Genomic DNA, 17,433 nt, shown 5'->3' with positions numbered 1-17,433 from the left:
TTCTTGGCAGGAGGGTGGCAACTCTAGGTAAAGTCTTGCATGGTGGAAAATGACGTGCAAGAGGTGTTTTGGAAGTCTCTCCTATGTCACGATTTGTCCCACTGTGAGACTGGAACCTGTGGGCTGGATGAATGTATATATGCCCAAGAGATAAAGGGAGAAAGGCACTGGTCATCCCAGTGCATTAGCTCAGCATCCTAATTAGCAAAGGTTTAATGAAACACAGAGCTATTTTCAACCCCACTGATACAGCCAACGCTGGACACGAAAATACTAATCTATATGCTTTTCCGTGTTTTATAAGGGCTCCAACACTAAGTGTTCCTGCTGTTCTCTGTCATAACTATGGATATGAATGTGCCCTTGAAATCAGGTAGAGCTAGAGGGCAGAGTCTTACTTTCTGTGAAATAAGAATCCTCCCATATCTCAGAGTTTGTAGGGCAACTTATTACCACCTTAATTGGCAAAGTGAAGTAAAGCTCTAATCTTTATCGAGATCAGTTGAATTACAGGAATTCTGGAGTAAGTGAGGTCATGGGATGCTATCCAGGATGCTGAAATGCACCGATGGGAGTCCTGGAGGTTGCAGGGGGCAAGTAGGTGACTTCAAGCTTGTAGGCTGGGGTGGCTATGACTTCCGTAGGTGGAGCTGGGGTGGGGGAAGGCAGGCAGGGCTGCAGGAATGCTCCCCGTCCTCCAAGGAGGGGCAGAAGTGAAAAACCAAAGGCCGGTAGATCAGGTGAGCCAAGTGCCAGGTGAGGAGGGTAGTGGGGCCATGGTGGGGGAGCAAGAAGAGAAAGCTGGAACAGCGGGCATCACGAGGCAGAAAGAAGAGATGTGGGAAGGTGGGCTGAGGTACTGCCAGGGACAGGAAGGAAGGAGGCAGCTGTGATGTCCTGTCATTTGGATCAGAGTCCTACCAAGTGGACAAGCAGACAGAGGAGGCTTGAGTGGACCTGGAAGGCAGCACGGGAGAGCTGCCGTCTGCTTGCAGGAGGTCAGAGCTTCCTCCCCACAGTGCTCTGCAGACTGAAGCACAAAGCCAGAATGAGATGCTGCTGAGCCACCCAGGTCTACTCTGGCTGCTGAGCTGTGGAAAGTTTGTCGCAAAGTGTGCCATTGCTGCTGTTTATTGTGGAGTTGTTTTCATTCAGTCAATAAATGTCCACTGTGCAGGAACCTGCAAGGGACGGTTTTGACCTACCACACCACACCACCGTGCCCATTCGGGCGGGGGTGACGAGAAAGGCGGCGTGCTGGGGGAGAGAGCAGCACGTGGGGCTGGCTATGAGCAGCTCGTGAGTCAGTTTCCTGGGAAGGTCACAGGCAACACAAAATACCAGCTGAGTAGACTTGACTGCAGTGACCAAAGCAGGGGACCACGGGACTGGGGCCAGGCTGAGACCAAGAACGGCAATGTTGTGGGTTCAGCCAAGTCTCCTCAAAATTCAGATGCCTAAGTCCTCACCCCTAGACCTCAGAATGTGACCTTATGTAACGAGAGGGTGGAATTAGATGAGATCACACTGGAGTGGCGTGGCCTCCCAATCCAACGCGATGGTGTCCTTATACAAAGGGGAAATCTGGATGCACCTGGGGGAACCACACCAGGATGAAGGCAGAGCTGGGGTGACGTCCTTACATGCTGAAGACTGCCAGCAACCCCCCAGAAGTGAGGGGAGAGGCATGGGACAGAGTCTCCTTCACAGTCCTGAGGAGGAGACGGCCCTGCCGACACCTTGATCCTGGGACTTCCAGTCTCCAGGACTCTGAGACAGTAAATGTCTGTTGTCTAAGTCTCCCAGTTGGTGTGTTTGTTCCAGCAGGCCTGACAAATGAAGACAGCACTCTGACGCAGGGAGGGAGAATGATTTCCATGTTAGGTCCTTGGGTGTTGGTCAGGGAAGAGGGACCAGTGGGCTTCAGTGGAGAACAGGGCCTGGGGTTTGCCGGTGCTGCCCAGGACTAGTGACCGACAGAAGTGAGCCTCTGCCCTCCCTGTAAATGCAGCTACTTCCTTGGGTATTTGACTAAAACACGAGAACGATACCTTTATGCAGCATATCTGCAAGAAGGACACAGGGGACTGGGGATTGGAGGACCACAGGGTTCCCCACCCTTTCTCCTTGGGGGGAGCCAGTGGGCTTTCTGCTTCTGGGAGGCATGTGAGCCCTTCCCTCCCTCTTCTCAGCCCAGGGCCTGCAGGCAGGCTTCTCCCCACCCCAGGTTCCGGCACGGTGGGACGTATGGGCTCCAGGTTGCTTTTGCTTCTTTCCATTTTGGTCTCTTTCAGTTACATGGGAGAAATCTGGAGGCCAAAGACAGAAGCTTATCCTCCTTTTTACAGTAGAAGACTTCTTCTCAGCCTTGCCCCAGCCCCATGGTCCCCTGCTTTGGCTGTTTCCACCCTGGGAGCTGTGAGTGTAAAATCCCAGCACCTGTTTTCATGTCTCTTCTTCCCCTGCAATCCCTCCTTCCAGTGCTAGCCCCTGGCTATTTCCAGCTATTTCCAGTGAGAGCAGTTGGCTGGGGTGATCTGCTTGCAGTGCTCTGCGTGGACTCCATAATTACCAGGCCAGCTGCCTTAGCAAAACTGAGTGACCTTCAACTTCCATGGCTGCCCTGCCGTGTCCTGAAACGACTTGTGTGTTCCTCACGAAGGGCAGAAAGTTATAAAACAAAATTAAATGAGGGTTCTGAACACAGGTAAGCAGGTTTTACGATGCTGTAACCCCAAGAGGACGGTGACTTGACCTGTTTATAGGGAGATGGCTTCGACCCTGCCCAAACAAGGAGAGACAGAAGGGCCCTTCAAGTCTACAGCTCTTCTGACCTCAGCCAACCAGGATGACAGCCCTTTCTGGAAGCAGTGGTTTCCAAACTGGCTCATCCAGTGGTTACTAGCACTTTTGTAAACCACAAAATATGAACACTGGTGACAAGGGTCTATCTACATGTATTTTCCCAAAGGGACTGAGAAAGTCCTCCCCCTCATTGCAGAAACAGGATAATATGTGCATTTCCAACATACAGGATTGACCGCCCTCCTTCAAACTCAAATTTCCCAAGTTGTAAATGCTTAAAAGTCTCACCAGTACTGTTTGCGGACCCACCGAGGCTGTTCATGGGAATAGGCAACTTCACCCCCAGGTTTCTAAAGTATCATTTCCAAAGTGAGTGTATTTATATGGGTAATAGCCATATTTAAATCACTTTGCGAATACATGTTGAATGACTCGTAATATCAGGTACTGGGCTGACTAGCCCAGCTGTGAAGGTGATGATTTCCTACGTGGGACGTTGACATGGAACTCAACTAGAATCTGTGCCAGGAAAACCTGGGGATGGGAGACGCAAACGTGATCCAGGCCTGGGAGTGATACTATAAACTCATGCCTGATATAAGTAAAGTGAATGTGGAATTTTACCACAAGAACAAAAATCCTACCTCATTAGTATTAAGACTTGATAGAGCGGGATCATATTCTATCATTGATAACTGCTTCTCTCTAGAGAACATGTCTTATTCATGCCTGAATACCCAGGATTTAGCTCAGTTTTTATCAAACACATAGTAGGTGTTTGATAAATGTTAATTGAATGAATGTACAAATCCACCATCCCCTAAAGGACTGACTATAAAAATGTCCCCAATTCTTTTCTTCTCCTATATCTCCACCTTTGTGATTTTTCAACTCCTGTCAAAAGCTGGAATTTATGTCCCCACCCTGGACCTGGGCTGGCCTGCCCTGTGCTCAGGTGGGTGGTATGCACTGGGGGTGATGGAGTGCTGCCTGCTTCTTGGCTTCAAGACGCCTTGTGAGCCTCTATTCCCTGCTTAGGGTCCAGACATGGCATCTCCAAAAGTCCAGGCTGTGCCACTGGACCACAAGACACTGTGTGGAAGAAAGCTCAGCTGTCCAGCAGAGGTCACCTGGGCCAGCTTGCAACCAGCTGACCACACCCAGAAGGCCCCCCACAAGATCAGCTCAGCCACCTCCTGATCCTCAGCTGACCACAAAGGCAGCAGCCCAGCCAAGCCCAAAAGAACCACCCAGCCTACCCATGGTCTGGTGAGCAAAAATAAACACCTGTGCTTATAGCCTTTGAGTATGGGGAAGGTCTTTAAGATAATAACAAATTGTGATCTTCTACTGAAACTGGTCATCCCTAGCACCTGTTTTTTAATTCTGTCAAACTGAACCCATTTGGCCTTTACAGGACTTGTTTATAACACACGAACAAGGAAAAAGTTCAAAAAGAGAAGACTGGCAGACGGAGCCAGGATGGCGATGACTTCCACTGCTCTGTGTGGGAACCTACGTGTGTGGCTGCCAGAGTCCTGCCGACTGCCCAGGCTGCTTCAGAACGTGGGCAAGGCCTGAGAGGTCACTGTTGAGAATAAAGAAGTGTAACGAAGTCTGAAATCCACAGCCCTGGTTCCTATAGCTCTGTGACTGAGGCGGTCAGGAAATAGTAATTTCCTTACAGGTAAAATGATTGTTCATCCAGCTCCTCTTCCATAGACCCACCAGAGTGAGAAAGAGGGTATCTATCACCTGCACTGTGACCAGTGCCCTGAATCACAGTGCGTTGGTGGCAAACCCTGTGCTCTGCAGTTGTTATAAATGGAGTCTCATGGATGATCCATGAACACTAACTGGAGTCGCCCAACAGGCAAGAAACACTCCCGAGGCCCCTGCTATCTGGTGGCCAGAGCCAGGCTATGGGTGTGCACAGAATGGACAAGAGCTTTGGGGCTAGTGACTCTCCGAGACTTCAGGTCTGTCAAACTCAGCACAGCCTCAGTGTCTGCTCTTTGTCCCACAGCACACCCTGTGGTGGGAGGTGCTGCCGAGTGCAGCCCTCTTCCCTCGTAAGCTCTCCAGGCATTCCTGGGGACAGCTGTGTGGCCGGCGGAATCTGTGCCAATGCCTCCAAGATGGGAGAGGGCTATGCTTATCTGTGGGGTCCAGAAAGAAAAGTAATCAGAAAAAAAAAAAATGAAACACAACGAAAAAGAATTCCTTAACTACAGCAAATGTAATAAATGTAATGAATAGGGCCCGGCAAAGGTCCTTTCCTCTATTGGGGCAAACACAGTTAATAATGGATGACACTACAGAGAAGCTTTTAGTGCCCTTTGACCTAACCTTCACTTGTTCTTCCGTGACCCATTAGCTGATGAACACAGAGGACTTCTCTGTGAAAGGGAGGAGCTACATCTGCTAGGGATGGTCACATTAGAAATTGCTTCTAAGTGAAGAAGATCCCCCAGGGGTGGGTAGATTATTAGTAAATACCGGGGTACTAAGTGCTCACGTTCATCCAGGCTGGGGAAAATCTAAGCTAGAGAAGATCACACTTGGAACGAGGATTTTTCAGATGCCTGGAAGAATCACAGGAACAAACAGTCCTTGAGAGAGATCACAGAGAACCTAACCAAGGCACTAGTCCACAGCCATGGAGATGAGCAGAATTATAGATATTCTAATTCTTTCTTCAAAGAAACCATGAAGTTATAAAGATGCACTTAAGAAGATACTGAGGGCTGGGTTGTGGCTCAGTGGTAGAGCGCTTGCCTAACATGTGCGAGGCCCTGGGTTCAATCCTCAGCACCACATATAAATAAATAAAATAAGGGTAATGTGTCCATCTCCAACTAAAAAAATGTTAAACAAACAAACAATCAAAAAACCAAAGAAACAAAGCCCACAGTTGCACCATAATACCCTCCTGATGGGCTTCCTCTCTACACTGCACCTCCCTCTGCCCCTCCTTTGGCTTTCCATGGAGTCAGCAGAGCCTTTCTTAGTCTCAGTTTCCACGTCTCCTTTACCTGGTTACTGTCTCCTGCCTGAGCAAACGGCCCTGCACTCTCTCCTGTGTTACTTCCCTCTGGGTCATGAGCGCCTGGCTACTGCCTGCCTTCCCATCATTTTCTCACCAGAGCTCCCTCTGTTTTCCCACTCCCGAGTTACCCTGCTCTCTCAGGTCCAGGAGAGCATTTTAACTCCCAGACCTTGGCTTTCATTTACTTCTGCCTTTTCTCAAAGTTCTCACTGGGTGAAGACGGCATTTGTCAGTGTTCAGAAATCACACCCACATCCCACCAGCCACATCTACTCGGGGAAAGGGTGTGTCTGGCCACCATATCTTTTGTTCCCATTTCACTTCTAGTCCCAACTTTTGATCAATAGGCTCTGGAATGATATGCACAACTATGTGTTGTTGAGCCACTGTATAGGACAGCGGAGGACTGGATCACTGTAAAAGTAACTAAAACAAAGGGCAATCCCTTCTCTTACTCTTCTATACTCAGGGGTGGGTAATTTCTGAAATACAACCCCCAACGTTCAGAGTCTGCTGATGAGCTCTAGCAATACTAATGATGTAATCTTTGTAGTTAAAATGGCTCAGTTGATATTTAACAGCATCATATGGAGAAATGGGTGAATTTACCAGTTTGAGAACATCTAAGAAGAGAAATATTCATCAAAAGTCAGGAGGCATTATGCTGGGGAAAGTAACTATTACCTTAAAGGGTGAAAAAAAGGGGTAAAGTAAAAAAGCAAAACAAAAAAGAAAGAAGATTAAACTGAAAAAAATGCAAATCACCAAAAATCATCTTGAACCAAATCTGAACCAAGTTTGACTCTAGACAGAAACCGACGTGAAATACACAGGAAGGGTGATCACTGGGAATTTCATGTGGATGTAGCAAAACATTAATTTTGAGTACAGGGTCAAATTCATGACTCCATTTTGCATCAAAGATAAGGAAAAAATTAGAAAGGATTGTGCTCAAATCCTTGAGCCCCAGCCCCAAGAGAACCTCCCCCCTCTTTATTCCCTTAAGTGTCCATACATATGTGCCACTGACAGATTAGAAGAACTTTAGAAAAGGAGATAAAGTCATTAAAGAGACAGGAAAATAGCTTCTCAAGAAGTGTCTAAGACAATCAGACTAGTCTTGTCTTAAAAAAATAGAAAAATAGAAAAATTAAGTTTAAAGCTAGATCTTTCCAATGCATATTTCCACTCTGTGAATCCAGCATGATGAATCTGTAACATGTGACTTTTTGCTAACTGCAGGTCCCATTCAGGGACTGTTCATGCAGAGAACAAATGCTCGTTTCACTATGAATCCAGGCAAAGGGGACTAGGAAGACAGCCTGAGATGATGCTTCTCAAGCCACACATGTTTGGAGTACATGTGTTTTTGTTTTATCTAGGTCAATATTCCCCCGTCATAAGAGCTGACTGTCAAGAAGAAATGTAAGCAGCTGTTTACAGTAGTACTAAGAAGTAAAAATGGGACTAAGTGTCTTACAGTAGGTGGCACATAAAGTAGAAACTGACACTTCACTGATAAAGGGAATGGTAAAAGAAAAAGGTGGGGGATGGAGAAAGAGCAATGTCCCATCAGGGATCTGTGGTCTTGCCTATGGAAAACAAAGAATGGGCCAGATCTTACAGACCATTAAAAAAGGAAGCAGGAGGAAGATGAGCAAAGATAGGAAAACAAGAGCAACTGAATAATTGGTTGGAAAACTGAAATGAGGCTGGTGAATTAGGAGAGAGAAGCTCCTTAAAATTTAAGCTGTAGGAGTTGAAAAGAAACTGATATGTACTTTTTCATAACTCAAGAAATCGTCTGTTTGATGCAAGGAATAAAAGTTTTATCTGTAAAAAAATAAAATGTGATAAAAATGATTATTAAATTTAACTGGAATGTAGAACCCTTTTGGTTTAAATTTAGTACTTTACGATTCAACTTTAAAAGTGAAAAACTTAGATTCGAGTTGGAAAGTGATGTTGACTTTTATTTCAATGACTACAATTTCCTCAACCGGTTTCAATAACACAGTATGCTCAGCTTTTTTCTTCCCCAGTTATTGACAGCTAGTAATTTGCTATTTCTCCCAAAGACTCATTCAACCAAACCTAAAATAGGGAATGGATGGGTTTATTTAGAGATGGAAGTAAAATGGGAACTAAATTACTTATTTAGATAAGCCCCTTATTTTAAAAATGTATGGAGTTTTCTCAATACATACACCATCTTTGAAAATGGCCCAGATCAAATTTAGCACAGAAATTTTCTTCAAATACTCATGGTTAGCAGTTAGGGCAAAAACTGAGAAAAGAAAGGAGACGTACCCCACCTACCCACACCGGAGGCTCTGAGCCCAGATCAGTATCAATGCTGGCTAGGTAAGGGGCCCAACAGCAGACTCACTTTCCTCCACATTGCCCTTGGAATAGAATTCTATGCCATATTAAAAAGGAAAACCACAAATGGCTTACCCTATTTACTTTGAGATTCACAATTAAGTGAGCAAACATTAGCTCCTGCAAATACACTGTAAGTAGTCTGGGTTAACCTCCCAGCCTCCCTATTCACCATCCAAATCCATGCTTCTCATACGACCAGCTACATTTTAAAGGTACTCAATGGGTTTATGAAACCAGTTTATGTGACTAGCTTCAACAGATGCCATGCCCAGGAAGCAAGGCTGAAATCACAATCTTGGGGTTCTATGACCAAGAAGGCAATGGAATGAGAACCCCCATCCTGAAGGGATGAGTTTTTCCCTGTCTTGGTGAAACTGTTAAGTATGATCCAATTTTCTTATTTCATGGAAAGAATGTTAGGCTTTAGTCTCATCTTTGAATAAAACAGCATAAAAGAGTCCTAAGATGAACTGATTATCTGTCATTTGTTGTCACTACTGATAAGTATTAATATTGAATAACAACATTCCACTTTTACGTTCAAGATTAAGTTGGTACGATTACACACACACACATCTCTAACAAAAGCCCAGGGATTTTGTGCACCTTACTAGGTACAATCACCTATTGATGACATCTTCATCTCTGACTTTGAGAGTCAGGGACACAAAACTATAGCTTTCTAGGGGGAAAAAAAAAAGTTATTTTCTTGAGCTGGAAATACAGACTCTTATCTTTTCACCCCCTGAGAATTTCAAGAGAAATATTTGATAATTGCTGAAGAAATCATTCATTTCAGTATATATATTTAAATCCAGGAAGAGGAGTGAGAAATGACCAAGGCTGGGTGCCTGTCTCGGTCAGAGCCTTACCGATCAGGGTGTGAAAGACGGCGGCCACGGCGCCGGCCACCACCATACACAGGACGGCTTTGGTCCTGTCTCGCTTGCTGTTCACAAACACCAGGCCCACGTTTTTAAAGTCACTCATGGGGCCCGTGAAGAACTTCATCAGGGAGTAGGCCAGCCCATAGCTGGCCAGCATTTCAACAGCATCTTCCTTGACGGCAGCAATACCCCGGTTCAAGGCCTGAGAAGGTGAAAAAAAAAAAAATTAGAAATGGAGTCTCATCTCTGGGGAACCACACTCCAAAACAACACTCCGTAGATCGTGTTCCTATAGAAACGCTAAGCAGCTTCTAGGGTAAATCTCACTGTAATTTGATAAAGGTTATTGGTCTTCATTTTCATCCAGATTGGCTTCAGTTTGAGAATCTTTTTGTGGGGGAGATACCTGTTTATTGGGGTTAAAGAAATAGGAAAAAAAAAACAGTAAGTATTTTGTTAAATTAGAAAATAATTCTATAAAATTTTGGTAAAAAACTAATTAAAAAAAACCATAACATGTTAAATTTTATTGGTAAGCTGAATGTAAATAACAGCAACAGGCATTCTGGAAGTGAACCAACCTGTTTGTGTGGGGCAGGTAATGACTTTTTCTTAAAGAAGGCATGCGTGTGCATGTTCGAGTGCGCTTGAGTAAACTTACATGCTGTGAAAGTGGCCTTCCTAGCAGAATATGCTCTATGCTATGAAAAAAATCATTATATGGAATCATCTGGTTCTTGCTGTGCTTTAACTTGAAATGCATTTCTGGGCTCTGTGCAGACAAATAAGTATAGAAAGAACCCCTTTTAGATGAAATACGATGAGCACTCGGGAAGATGCAGTCATTGAATGTTCTAACCACTTTATGGTCCAGATACCCTTTGGAAACTAACCCACCCACCTAGCAGATAAATAGATAACGCGGATGATGTTGGGAACAGGAGTCCAGGTGGACCGAACTTTATGCCTAAAACCCCTCTAGAACATCACCTCTGCCCTTAGGACCATGCAACCGAGCAGAAAAGTTAGCTTCCAGTCAGGTACGTATTTTTTAAAACAGACTTTATTTTTAAGAGAAGTTTTATATTCATGGTAAAACTGGGTGGAAATTATAGAGTTCCCATTTCCCTTCTAACCCCAGATAGCCTCCCCCACTTTTACTATCCCACACCCAAGTGCTGTGTTTTTACAATTGATGAACCCTTGACACATCATTATCACTCAAAGTTCATAGTTTACATCAGGCCTCACTCACAGTATTGTACATTCTGTGGATTTTAACAAATAGGATGATATATGTCTATCATCAATGATATGCTAAAGTCTTTGCCCACCATTTTCATTCTTCCAGAGAAGACACAAGGACATTCATAAATCCCATATTCAGTCTCTGCCTATATAAACTCAAAGTAGAAGAAATGAAAGAAATGCATTTTTTTCCTGTCTGCTTCCTATTTGTATTAAGTAGATAGCAGTTCATAATTTCCCCTATGAACGTACTGTTATAGGACAGTACAAATGCTGTCTTGCTATACTTACTTGCTAAAGTTTATTTGCACAACACTAAGTGAGCCAATGGGACCTTGAAGGAGTGATGGCTGAATACAACAAAGAATTCAAGAACAAATCTTCAAATGCACATAATATTTAAGAATCATACTATATTAAAAATAAACGCAATCTATTGTGTTTCATTGATTCTAAGACACTAAAAATCATAAGGTACGTAACTAATTTGTATACCACCAAGAAAGAAAAAAGGCTCCCAACTGTAAGATGCATCCAGATTGCAGAGATACTAAAATGCATGTGTGGTGTGTGTGGGGGGGTGGTACTCAGGATCTATAAAAGGAGGTATTTCATGTACTCTGAAAGCATTCCTCAACGTCAAAGGCTGATCTAGGTTTTGGTCTTCATTCAGTATACTCCAGCAGACACTGAGCACAAGCACAGGTGGAGTGAGCCAGCAAAACTCAAGGGCTCAGTCTCTGCCTGTGCTGTGTTCCATTCACTTTCCCAGGAGACACGGCTGACTGATACCATGAACACTTACGGAGCTGAACGGTCTTTGCAAAGCTTATTAGGGAAAAATAGATAGTCACAGGAAAATACCAAAATGTAAAAATGGTTTTGGAAAAGACTAGAGCAAAAATGTACACTAGCAGTAGGAAGTCATTGCCATCCTCTCGATTAAGCTGGCATTACATAAGCTAGTTCCTGATAATTGTTTCCAATTACGTCTCTAATTCTTTTTCTCCTTTTCTAGTAATAGCCTAAAAACTTTCATGAGCACCTTTTTAGCCTCTGCAGAGCACCCCTGCTGTGATGCCTCTCTTAGAAACAAATTTTCCCTTCTATCACAGTTGATTAAATCTCTTAACACCCTAGAGCAACATAAAAGCAAGAAATTCCCTGACAATAAATTCTGTGTTCAACAGGCACATCTACTCAGAGGGCTCCTGCTATGTGTCAACACTTATCGCTTGATCATCTACCAAATTAATTCCTTTTGGACTTGGTAGTGGATGCTATTGACACCCTGCCCAGATACCCAATACCGGGTGGTGCACCCATCACCAGCTGCTGGGAGTTGTGGTTCACAGATGCTTCCTTCTCAGGAAGAAGTACCCCAGCCCCTTTGTGTGGGTTAAACACACCTGATCCCCACTGGATCCCCTGACAGCAGGAAGGGAATGTCACAGGGTTTACAAGATGAGCTCCCTGCCTCCATGGAAGCCACTCTGGTTGGGTTCACAACCTGGCGTTCCCATGCGACATGGGAAGTGGTCTCCAGTGGAGACTAATCTTTGCTTAACTTCTCTCCAGCTTCCCATTCTGATGGCTTCTCATCCCCCTCAAAGCACTTGCTCATTAAATCACAATGCACAAGAGGCCACACATACCGATTTTGCTTTTGGAGAACTCTATTTAGGACAACTTCTAATTACTTGTCTCACAGACTGGAGAACTCTGTCTAGTTGTGTCTTTTTCTTTCCCATCTTTCCCCAAATCTGTGATTGTGGATTGTTTACTTGTTTTTACCTCTCAAATGTATGTTAAAATTTAAACAATATATATTATTCAACACAAGTTTCAATCGCACCTAGTAGTGCTCCTAAATAATGTAGGACTAGATTGTTTATGTGTCTTCTTGGCAAAACTTCATGTTTTGCTTTAAAAAAAAAAAAAAAAAATCAGCCCTGGCTGGGGCCTCTGTTACAATGCTTTCTATTTCTACCAACAGTTCCTTGATTTAAGTCCTAAACCTAGGGCTGAAGGGTGGGGAGAGGAGGGGGGACACAGGTAATGATAGCTCAGTCTGTAAGCCAAGTGAGAAAGTTTCATTTAGCTCAACAATTATGGCAATTTGAGGAAAGAGCACAGGGTTCAGAGGCATGCAGGCTTGAGCTGGAATCTGCTTCCATCGCTTAACTGCTGAGTGGTCAAGGAACTTCCTCTCCCTGAAATAACCCTGCTGATCTTAAATGGGATATAGGCAGGTGGTGTAGGCACCAAGCAGTGACTGGCCTAGACAAGACATCTGAAAGCAAGGACTTTTGTCTATTTTCTTCATCACTCTAAGTGAAGGTCTTGGTAAGCCCTCCAATTGATCTACTGAATAAACAAATGAATTGGCTGTTATCTACCAAGAATGTAAACGTTCATACTAATTTTTTAAACTTTAAAAAAAAATCACCTTTTATTATGAGATGGTATTGCTCAGAAGATATACCATTGATTTAATGTTTTTTATGATCACATTAAATGTGTACATAATTTGAAAAACTGCTTCTGATTTCAAGAAATATTAAAATGCAAGAAAAAATTTTCAGAATTGAGGACAAGTAATACATTAATGTTATTAGCCCTTTTAAATTCCCACTTATAAAGCAAGCATTTCCCCCAATTTGTTCACCTATAATGTCGTGATTTTATTTTGATACCAGGGATAATAATATGGAGTCTCCCATCACTTTATAAAGTAAGTTTCCATATTTTTAGCCTTTGTTGTTCTTATCCATCCATATCTAAAATAGTTTCACTCTAGTTTATGGCTTCATTTGCACCCTTCACTTCTTATTATTTTTTTGGTATTAAACTCAGGGGCACCTGGCCACTGAGCCCCACCCCAAAAGAGAACATTATTTATTTATTTATTTTTAATTGATTAATTTATTCTAATTAGGTATATGTGACAGCAGGATGCATTTTGATTCATCGTATACAACTGCCGCAGAACTTTTCATTTTTCTGGTTGTACATGACGTAGTGTTGCACCGTAAGTGCAGTCACACATGTACCCAGGGTAATGATGTCCATCTCTGTCCCATCCCGATGCCCCCTCCCCTCAATTTTGAGACGAGGTCTTGCTGATTTGCTGAGGGCCTCAACCTTTCAATCTTCCTGCCGAAGCCTCCTGAGTTTCAGGGATAACAGGCGTGCACCACTGTGCCTGGCCTTGCACATCTAACTTTTAATTTCAGTGAACTTAGGATGTGAGATAAGATCAAAATTAATATCCTTAAAACAGTTCATGTTTCTTCAAAACCACTTTCCAAGTCAACCATCCACCACCCATTTATTGAGATGGTTTCTCACAGTCATCGGGTCCTACCTGCCCTACAGGTACCTACTGTCTGCATCTTTTGTCTCTGTTACTCGCTCTGCCTTTCTTCACAGCCTGTTCACTGACTGACTTATCATGTGTTTATCTGTTATTTGTCTTGGTGTCCATCTCCTCTACCTGAATGTTAGCTCCAGGGAGCAGAGAGCTGTGTTCTCACAATATCCCAGACCTATCATATGACAGGACATCACATGATATATGATCCATAAATATTTGAAAGAATACAATAACATGCATACAAGCAGTGTAATCATTTACTGTGATGTGTTCTGGAAAACCAAAAGAAATATGCTAATGAGCTGGATATTCCTTGGTGAGCTTACTAACATAGATAGGGCTACCCCTCTATAGAGGTGATATTCAAGCTGAGATCCAAAGACCAAGAATGAGCCAGTAGGGTGAGGGGCTGGAGGAGAGCAGAGACCTGCAGGAGGTTTGGTGTTGGAGGAACAGAAAGAGGCCAGAGAGAGAAGTGAGGGGGGAGAAGGTGAGTTTGGAAAAGCAGATGATGTTGAGATCATTCCAGGTCAGGTGAGAAATGGGTCTTGTGAGGATTCATAAAAGGCTGTGGGCAGAAGCAGGATAGAGGCACTTGCCAGCTGCAGTGACAAGAGTGGTCTGGAGAGGCAAGGGAAGAGGTGGCAGTTGAGAGCTCTGTAGGACTTTAGGCCAGGGGAGGAGGAGACTTGGGTAGGTGGAGCAGAGATGAGAGAAGTAGACTCATGGGAGAGGTTTGGAAAGTAATCAGATGTGGAGATGGGCTGTGTGGTGGGCACGAGGACCAGGGAAAGATCATGGGTGCATGTTGAATTTTTTTAGCTTGAGTTACAGGGCCAGTGGTGCAGCTCCTTACTGAGAAGGGGAGATGGGCGTGGGGGGGGGGTGAGAAAAGGCCAGGGTGCCGCTGGGAGGCTGATTCTACCTTTGAGATGCTCATTAGAATTCAAATAGAGAAGTCAAGTAGGAGAGCTGGCTCTGTGGGTTTGGAGCACAGGGTGTAATACAGATGGTATTTAAAGCCAGAGAACTAAGTGAAATCATCTGAAAAGGATACAGAGAGGGAGAGAAACAACCTAAGACGCAGCCCTGATGCTCTCTGGGAATGTCAAGCATGCATAAGACTTCTGTGTGAAGCGGTGTGACGGGCTGTCATTGGTGGTCAAGGGCCACCCCAGCACAGCGGCATCTCTAGCCAGATTAGGAAGAACAGGCGCTGTGGCTGGTAGCCAGGACTAGCCATGGTCTTGAAATTGAGCTCAAAAGGGTCTGGGATGCCTTTGGAATGAATGAGCCCTTGAGGCAGAGTTGCAGCCCAAGACATTCATAAACACAGAAGTTCACTTGCTGTTTCAGGGCAAGTTCCTAAATGTCCTTGGGCTTTTACAAAGTAAAGACATGTGACTCCAGATTAGGGCCAGATCTACCAGTACTCTAAAATCCTAAATATGAAACGGCCGGGTTCTGATCCCAGAAGGTACATCCTGGGCCCTTCCTGACACTTCAGACCCCTAAGCCCTGGGTGTGCAGGATCGGGGAATGTTTGACTGTAAAACACAGGTGCCTCTAGGAAGCTCCGAGGGGGTCACATATTCCTTCATATCTTATCTGCCAGGTCCTCCATGTTCTGTTGCCTGATCTTTTCCCCCACAGTAAGATTGCAAAACCACAGGATATTAAAAAGTAAAAGCTCCAACCTTCAGGGAAATGGCTACCAAATCCCACAGGTATGAACTGATCTCCCTGGTATGAGTTGTCTAGAACAGGAAAGAGTTCCTGACATTTTAAATTTGGAATCTGGAGACTAGCGAAATCTTTATAGTACAGACTGAGATTCTTTGGGACAAGTCACCAGCTCCTGCCAGTCATTTTAGGCCAATGTCAGTGCAAACATCTCTTCAAGTGGGAAAGAAGGTTGTTGTACTTCTGGGGCCAGGGCCAGGTGGAGGCTCCTCCCAGAGCAGGTCTGGTGCACATGGGAAGACTGTGAGGTGCTGATGTGTAGACCGGTAATTTTTCTGAACTTGGTACAAAATTTGAGCCAATGAGCGGTCACCATGGCCACAATAACAAAGGAGCATGCTAAACTGGACCACAGCCTTGGGTTCTCCCTGGGGTTTCAATTGTGGTTATAAGACCTGGGAGGGATCCTTGAGGTCTGCCTCGGTCATGCTCATCAAGTTTCTACCTTCTCCCAAGAGTGGCCCTGCACAGCCTTTGCTCCACCCACCAGATGAAATTCCTGAAGGGGTCTGAAGAGCTCCACCAGGGCTGAGCAAAAGGAGGGGAGAGGGTGAGGGAAAGGGCCTCGCAGCTGCATTGGACTCCTGTTCTCTAGGGATGAACAGTTCTAGTTCCCTGTATGGGCTTCCAATCATTCCTTCTCCACTCTTTCATAAACTCCCTGCTTCTTAGAGACTCACCCCGCCCCCCAGCCTTATTCCCATCTAATTCCAACTATCATGGAGATGCTCTCTAGAACTTCACATAGAGAAAGCAAGTCCTGTAGGGTCCCCCTGACCTTCATTGGGCATTCTGCCACTCAGCTCATAAGCGCCTTTGTGCCTCCACTCTGTAGGGAGAGTTTCAAAAGCTGACAGTCAACCCAGCTGATAGCCTAATGATTCCAGACCCATGTCCTGCTCTGCTATGCTTTAGCTACCACTCTTATGTGACACTGTTGACTTCTTTGATTAGAGTTGTTCCACCACTCAAATTTCGATGAAAATTTAACCCTCTGGCTGCAATCTTCTGCCACCTCCTTGATGTAAAGTTCATTAAACTTGTCACACTCTTGACTCCTCCACCTTCTCTCTTGGGTCCTCCTGTCATCCCTTCCCTATTACTCTGGCCTACATTTCATGGTCAGCACTTAAACACACCTCTCCAACACCCACACTCACCGTCAGCGGACCTGGGAATCTTTCACCTGGGATTTGTTTGATTTCCCCCCATTCCACTCTCGCCTTGCAGACTTGGGCTTTGAGAGCTGCTGGCGTGACTACATGGCACAATGCCACTACACACACCCGGCCTCAGACTCGGTGGAGCAGATGGCTGCTTGGTTGGCCCCTGGTCGTCCCCACTCCCTTCTCTCAGTGTCCCTAGGTCATGCCATTCCCTCAGAGCAGATAGCCTCAGCTTTTATACCATCTGCAATAAGGAATTCATCAGGTAGACTCAGTTTCTTATTATTCTTTCTACTAGAACAAAAGAAACCACCACCAACAACCTCAACAAAACCTATCTATCCCAAACTCTTCCTGTTATGGTGGAGAGGCCGTCTGTCCAGGCGGGTGTAGGCTACCCATCTGGGGCTCAGCACATACGTCCCACTGACCTTTCATCTCCCTCTCCTGTTGGATCTTTCCGAGTTGGTGGCTCTTTCCTGTCAAGGTTTCACTGCGTACATCTCTTCCATCTCAAAATCTCAAAAAGAAAACTAATCTCAACTCCAGACCTTGGATCCCATTGCCATGTGCACCAGGGTGAGTTGTGGTCATCTGTCCACTTTCCAGGTTGCTAATTCCTTGAGGCAGGGACTGGGTTGATTTGCCACCAGTTTTCCTGCATCTGTTTAGCAGGATGAAGATTCGAACTCAATACATGAACCAATGCACATGTTCCCTGCTCCATAACTTACATTGGATTATCCATAAACAGAAAACTAAACTGGAGGTTTA

The 17,433-nt window shown here is 44.7% G+C and overlaps 1 protein-coding gene across 1 annotated transcript in view; it reads right to left on the bottom strand.

The window, feature by feature from the left end:
• The window catches only part of ANKH (ANKH inorganic pyrophosphate transport regulator), a 132,925-nt gene that overhangs the window by 44,375 nt on the left and 71,117 nt on the right, over positions 1 to 17,433 (bottom strand). The window contains exon 2 of the mRNA XM_081288506.1: positions 9,112 to 9,328. Within this exon, the coding sequence (XP_081144632.1) occupies positions 9,112 to 9,328 (217 nt within the window). The remainder of the gene's footprint in view (positions 1 to 9,111; positions 9,329 to 17,433) is intronic.

The sequence above is a fragment of the Spermophilus citellus genome (genome assembly GCF_964194105.1).
Source record: "Spermophilus citellus genome assembly, chromosome: 1".
Taxonomy (NCBI): Eukaryota; Metazoa; Chordata; class Mammalia; order Rodentia; family Sciuridae; genus Spermophilus; species Spermophilus citellus.
Note: the sequence above shows the minus strand (reverse complement) of the source record. Positions and strands in the feature narration are given on the sequence as shown.